Here is a 7,259-nt window from a genome sequence, read left to right as displayed (position 1 = left end):
AAATAAATAGTAACCAAAAATATTTTTTAGATCACAACAAAAAATTGTAATCACAGAAAATTTTAGATTTTTAAACGTGACAAAAAAATCATAATTTAAAATTATTATATATTAAATAATAAATTTTTTAATTATTTTTTTCATAAATGTACAAAACGCATATTTGTATTTCTATTTTAGTTACACACTTTTTTATTTATATTCATTAAATAACCGAACATCTCATATTAAAAAAAAAAAAAGTTATTTTGCATGTGCATATGGAATTCCTTTATCATTTAGAATTTACAGTTCATAAAAAATATTTATCAAAAAATCACGTGTTATCTATCTTCAAATAAATAGCCTAAATGTCAAGTTTTACAAAATGCAAATTAAAAGATTACATTATATAATGCATTAGAAAATAAAAGAATTATACTCATAAAAGAATCTTTTAAGAAAAAGTGGATCATTAAATGTTTTTCTCTAAAGCTTTCAAATTCTGACGTGACATATACATGTAGGGGTGTTTAAAATCGATCCGGACCGAACTAAACTGACGAACCGAATTGAAATAACCGAAAATTGAATTAACCGAAAACCGAAAAAACCGAAAAAAATTATGTTGCTGTTTTTTAAGCGGTTCGGTTCGATTTTCGATTTTGACTTTGAAAACCCTAACTGAACCGAACCGAACCGGTTAGGAAAAAACCCTAAAAACGACTAACCCCAACCCCAGACCCCCACCCCCCAAACGAATGAAGCTGCTGGGCTAGTGTGAGAGCAGAGAACGTCCCAGCCGTCCCTGACCCTAACCCCCAAATCCCCAATCCCTAACCTGCGCTCTCTAGTCTCTACTACTCAGTCGCTCTCGCTCTCTCTTCTCCAAATCTCCACACCTGCGCAACCAAATCTCCCCAATCTCTCACTACTCAGTCGCTCTCGCTCCTCCGAATCCCGACGCCGACGCCGAAGCCTTCCTCTTCGCGGAGACGCCACCCACTGACCCAGAAGGCAGCACAGCACTGACCCAGAAGAGAGAGCACAGCACGACGCTGTCGCCAACTGACTCAACAGGGCAGCACAGCACCACGACGTCGCCGTTGAGACGCCACCACCCAGCGCCAGCAGTGTTTCTGGGTTCTCCCACTCAGCGCCACGATCATCAGTTCAACCCACTCCCAGCACCTCCCAGTCTCCCACTCAGCCTTCCTCCCAAGTCAATATAGACCCCGAGCCACCGATTCAGGTAATTTGAACCATTTGCTGTTTACTGGTGCATTGTTGATTTGTTGCTACTTGCTGTTTACTGGTGGGTGCATTGTTGATTTGATGAATTATTTGTTTGTTGGTTTTGTTGCTGGCTTGCTGCCTTGCTGGTTGCTGTTTAAGTGTTTATTGATTTATTGCTGCCTTTCTGTTTAAGTGTTTTAGTGTTTATTGCTGTTTAAGTCTTTTAAGTGTTTATTGATTTATTGCAGCCTTGCTGGTTGCTGTTTAAGTGTTTAAGTATTTCTTGCTGGTTGCTGTTTAAGTGTTTGTTGCTGTTTAAGTGTTTACTGATTGCTCCCTTGCTGGTTATAGATTTATTTTTCAGTTTATTGCTGGATGCTGGTTATTGAATGTGAAGCATATTGCAAAATTTATGTGCTATTTCAGGGTGATGGAGCCCTTATTGCATGGAGACTATCCCACTTCCATGAAGAAAATTGCAGGCGAAAGAATTCCAACCTTCACAGATCGTGAATCAAAACTAGTTAAGGGTTCATATGACTTCATAGGTTTAATTCACTACACAAATATTAATATCACAGACAATTCCTTGGTTCTGGAGAGCAATCTGAGAGATTTCAGTGCAGATATGGCCGTGCTCATGAGTAAGTAATTCATTGTGTAGCTATGTTTAATTCTAGTGAATCTAGTAAGAGACTGGGGTTGAGAGACTGGAGTTGTTCTATAAGCTTGAAATACTGAATGCATCGCTTATGTTTTTCTCATCCTTATGTGTAAATTACAACTGGCTCTTTGGTATTATTTAGCATTTTTCTCTAACAATTATCATTGTTTCACACAGCCATTCATCTGATTCTTTTTTGAATGATTAGTGGATGAAGGTAAATAACTAGGATTTTACTGGTTTTGCAGATGGATCTGATTTGTTTGCAAATGCTGAGGTAATGATCTAAAAGAAAACAAGGTTTCACATAATTATTTGATTCAGTTCTTTTGGTTACTTCACTGTATGACTAACTTTCTTTGCTTGACTCAGTACCCTATTGAACCATGGGGTCTGATTGAAGAACTGAATCATTTCAAGCTCAATTATGGCAAACCCCCAATGCTTCACTGTATAATTATTATTGTTGTTGTTCTTATTATGTAACTATTTTTTTTATTTCAGGTTGGTTTGCATTAAGAAGTTTAGCTATTTTGTTGGAGAAGACATCATAACTTTGCTATCAGTTTAATGATGATTTATTTTTATTTTCAGTTGTGTTGACTGTTGAACTATTGAACTTCTTTAATTGTCGTATTTGAATTCTATTGTCGTTAAATTTCATTAGATCAAGACTTTGTTAGCTATGTGTATTTCGGTTTGTCGATTTCAATGTTATGACTTTGTATAATAGTATGGTAGAATTTTTTTGATTTGATTGAAAAAACTGAACAAACCGAACCAAACCAAACCGATTTTAATTGGTTTGGTTTGGTTCGGATGACCTTGACAAAAAAACCGAACCAAACCGAACCGCACTTTAATTAGACGATCGGATCGGATGACTTTTTCCTAAAAAACCGAACCAAACCGCACCGCGAACACCCCTATGTATATGTAATATGCAAAGTTAAAAAAATCCACTCGGTCATCGAACTATTTTAACTAAAATAATTAAATTATAATAAATAGCATAAAAAATAAAAATAAATATATAAAAATATATACGCTAATATAAATTTTAAAATTATATAAATTAAAAAAATTTAATTAAAGTTTTATATATAATTCATGATATATTTTATTTCATAGAATAATAAAATATTACAATATATACACACAAAATTATTAGTTCTTTCTTTTATTTGAGAAATAAATTTAGATTATTGTTCATACCTTAGTCTAAAACATAAGTCAAGTCCAATAAGATTAAAAGGCCCAACTACAAGGATGGCCTCTAATACTCACCTGACCTCCTATAGAGGTCGGATTCGACGAAAGCAGGCCACTCATGCCTCCCCACGAAAGTAACTATTTTCTCAAATCTCTCACCCACTTCTAGAAGAGAGATCTCAACAATCCTAAGATAAAGGGGCGGTTATCCACCATAAGAAGTGGAACTACTTCAGCAGTGGTTATTGGCTTCTCCTATAAATACTCTGACACACTCAAGTATATTTAAGTTCCAATACACAAAAACCTGCTAAAATCCTTGCTGACTTAGGCATCGGAGTGTTTTGCAGGTACCACCCCCATCTCTCACGAACAACTCGGATGACGGGCATAGGACGTGAGAAGGAACTCACTCCATTGAGGATGTGGGCCTCACTTACAAGCCCAAAGGCGACCCAGTTTCAGGTAACCCTCGGAACATTGGTGCCGTTGTCGGGAACCTGGGATCTAGCACTATATGGCGGACGATCAGTATGAAGACGGACGTATAGCGTCTGAGTCAGATCAAGAATACCAAGACATGGTCAACAACGACCAAGCACTAGCAATACCTCCCCCAAGAATGTAGGAACCACATGGTGAAGGTACTTCTGGCGACCAACACCAAAGGAGAATCCCCTCTGAGGTTCGTTTCCCTAAAGGAGAAGAACAACCTCATAGTGCCGACCTCATAGGATTGCTGCATGGACATCAGGGCCGACTTGAGCAACTGGAGCAAGAATTAGAGCAACAGTGTGAGGTAGAGAGAAGCCTAAGGAAGCAGATCAAACGGCGAAGAGAGCTGGAGGAGAAGCTCTCAAAGTTAGAATCTAACCTTCAAAGCAAGGATTCCCGCACAGCTCAGGAAGATACCCCACTAGGGGGAGAAGATCCTTTTACTGAGGACATCTTGCGGGCTAAAGTTCCCAGAAACTTCAAGAGCCCTGGCATGAATCTATACAATGGGACAATCGACCCAAAGCATCACCTCGGCAATTTCAAAAGTTGGATGTACTTGGCCGACGCCTCAGATGCTACTCGCTGCAAGGCCTTCCCGACGACCTTGACAAAAGTGGCCATGAAATGGTTTGATAGCCTGCCCCCTAGATCGGTTACCAACTTCGACGACCTTGCGCACAAATTCCTTACACGATTTTCAATTCAAAAAGATAAGGTTAAGCATGCACCTAGCCTACCCAGAGTTAAACAAGAGGTCAAAGAGCCCCTGAGGGACTACATAGAGAGATTCAACAAAGTATGCTTGAAAATTCAGGACCTACCTACTGAGGCGGTAATAATAGAACTGGTCAACGGTCTCCGAGAAGGATCCTTCTCCCAGTCCATCTCAAAAAGACACCCAACTTCTTTGAACGATGTACAAGAGCGAGCTGAAAGGTATATCAACATGGAAGAAAACGCCAGATTACGAGAGCCGAGTTGGCGACTGGGGCACCCTCACCAGCCAAAGGAAAAAGAGAGGGAGCCCAAGAAAAAAAGAAGAAGTCTGCCCCGAGAAGCCCAGAAGGTACCACAATTATACTCCGTTACGAGTTTCCCTCGTGGATGTTTACAGGAAAATTTGTCACATCGAGAAGCTTCCTCCCCCGTGTCCGATAAAAACCAAAAAGGGCGGAAGCCATAATGAGTATTGTGAGTACCACAAGTTATACGGACATTCAACAAATGATTGTTACGACCTAAAAAATGTGATAGAAAAGCTGGCCACGGAAGGTCGGTTAGACAGATATCTCATGGAAAGGTCAGACAGTCACAGAAAAAGGAAAAAAGACGACGAAGACCTCGACCAAAGAGGTCCGCCCCCGCAGACTCCAGAACGACATGTTCACATGATATTGGGAGGATTTGCTGGCGGGGGGCTGATCAAGCGTCTCGGATGAGACATTTAAAAGAAGTTTACCATGTCGGAAATGATGGACCCGACCTCTCGACAATCTCCTTCACCAGAGAAGATGGGCAGGGCATTGTATCCGGGCATGACGACCCGGTAATAGTCCCCATAATCCTTGCCAATGCTCACTTGCACAGAATTCGACATACTTTTCAAGCCGGAATTCGACAAGTTAGGGCTAGAAGAAAGAAAGCTGAAATCCTACCCGGATACTTTTTTCGGGCTAGGAGATACTCCAATCAAACCCTTAAGGTTCATTTCCTTACATACCACCTTTGGGAAAGGGCTGGGATCAAGAACCCTAAGCGTGGACTACATTGTTATGGAAGTAACTTCAGCCTACAATACTCTAATTGGTAGAACAACTCTAAATCGGTTGGGAGCCGTGGTCTCTACTCCTCACCTCTGCATGAAATTTCCAACAGAGGACGGAATTGCAACCGTTAAGGGAGACCAAAAACTGGCAAGGAAATACTACAATGAAAGCTTGAATTTACGAGGAAAGGGCAAAGAAAGAACTACGACCACAGCTTGAAGGAAGGACGAAGGTAGTCCAGATTGCAGAAGAGGTCGGAAAGGACATCAACATAGGATCCAATATAAGAACGGAGTTAAAAATGACCTCATAAAACTCCTAAAGGATAATTCCAATCTCTTTGCTTGGAAGACTGCTGACATGTCCAGAGTAGACTCCGAACTCATGACATACAAGCTGGCAGTCTATCCCGAGTTTTCACCTGTTCAACAAAGAAGACGAAAGTTCGGACCAGAATGAGCTCAGGTGGTAGAAGAGCAAGTTCAAGCTTTGTTAGAGGCTGAATTAATTAGGGAAGTCAAATATCCGACATGGTTGGCAAATGTAGTATTGGTCAAAAAGCAAAACGGGAAGTGAAAAATGTGTGTTGACTACACTGACTTCAACAAAGCATGTCCAAAGGACCCCTACCACTTCCCAATATAGATGCTTTGGTGGACTCCAGCTCGGGATACCAGTACCTATCATTCATGGATGCCTACTAGGAATACAATCAAATCCCGATGTATAAGTCAGATCAGGAAAAGACAACCTTCATCACACCCAGAGGGAATTACTATTATGTAGTCACACCATTTGGATTAAAAAATGCAGACACCACATATCAAAGGCTGATGAACAAGATGTTTGCACCCCACCTTGGAAGCCTAATGGAAGTGTACGTGGACGATATGTTGGTAAAAACCAAGGAGGAGGCAAACCTCCTGACCGACCTCTCCCAAGTCTTCAGTACTATAAGAAGGCATGGGATGAGACTAAATCCTGTAAAATGCACATTTGTAGTAGAAGCAGGAAAGTTTTTAGTATTTATGCTCACACCGAGAGGAATTGAGGCTAACCCCGACAAATGTAGAGCAATCCTAAAAATGTGGAGTCCAACCTGCATAAAAGAAGTTCAACAGTTGAATGGACGACTTGCAGCTTTCTGGCAGGATTAGCCTTGAGATCCTTGCCACTTTTTTCTCTACTAAGAAAAGGGTGCCAATTTGAGTGGACCCTTAAGTGTGAAGAAGCTTTCCAAGAATTCAAGAAGTTCTTGAGTCAGCCACTAGTCCTTACCCGACCTAGAGCAGGAGAGGACCTTGTATTGTATCTAGTTGTGACTGAGAAAGCAGTAGCATCGGCACTAGTTCGAGAAGATGAGGTCGGACAGTATCCAGTTTATTTCACCAGCAAAGTCCTACAAGGATCCGAGTTGAGGTATCAAAAAATAGAAAAATTTGCATATGCCTTAATTCTGGCATCCAGGAGACTCCGACCTTATTTTCAAGCTCACACCATACGAGTCCAAACGAACTAGCCTATGAAGCAAATCCTTCAGAAAATAGACATTGCAGGACGAATGGTTAAATGGGCTATAGAACTATCCGAGTTCGACTTGAGATATGAAACTCAGACAGCAATTAAAGCCCAATGCCTTACCGACTTCTTGGCAGAATACACAGGCGATAAGAGCGAAGCCTCTACGACCTGCAGCCTTTATATAGATGGATTCTCTAATAAAGTTAGAAGTGGCATTGACATCATCTTAGTGAGTGAAGAGGGGACTCAAATAGAGGTCTCCCTGAAGTTTAAATTCCCTGCTTCCAACAACCAGGCTGAATATGAAGCCTTAATCACAGGCTTAAAACTTGCCAAAGAAGTCGGTGCGATCAAGGTAATAGTCTTGAATGACTTCCAAGTAG

At 40.6% G+C, this 7,259-nt stretch overlaps 1 protein-coding gene across 1 annotated transcript; it reads left to right on the top strand.

Moving 5' to 3' along the window:
- The first annotated feature begins 727 nt into the window (after nucleotides 1-727).
- LOC107612051 (hydroxyisourate hydrolase) lies at nucleotides 728-2,609 on the top strand. Its single transcript, XM_088497087.1, has 4 exons — nucleotides 728-1,231; nucleotides 1,642-1,859; nucleotides 2,128-2,156; nucleotides 2,384-2,609. Exons 2-4 carry the CDS (start codon nucleotides 1,646-1,648, stop codon nucleotides 2,396-2,398), a joined length of 258 nt encoding a protein of 85 aa, XP_088353213.1. The 5' UTR covers nucleotides 728-1,231; nucleotides 1,642-1,645; the 3' UTR covers nucleotides 2,399-2,609.
- The last annotated feature ends 4,650 nt before the right edge of the window (nucleotides 2,610-7,259 follow it).

Source organism: Arachis ipaensis, chromosome B8, assembly GCF_059453495.1.
Source record: "Arachis ipaensis isolate K30076 ecotype BB chromosome B8, ASM5945349v1, whole genome shotgun sequence".
NCBI classification, from domain to species: Eukaryota; Viridiplantae; Streptophyta; class Magnoliopsida; order Fabales; family Fabaceae; genus Arachis; species Arachis ipaensis.
The sequence above is the reverse complement of the archived record's forward strand: the minus strand, read 5'-3'. Positions and strand labels throughout refer to the sequence as shown.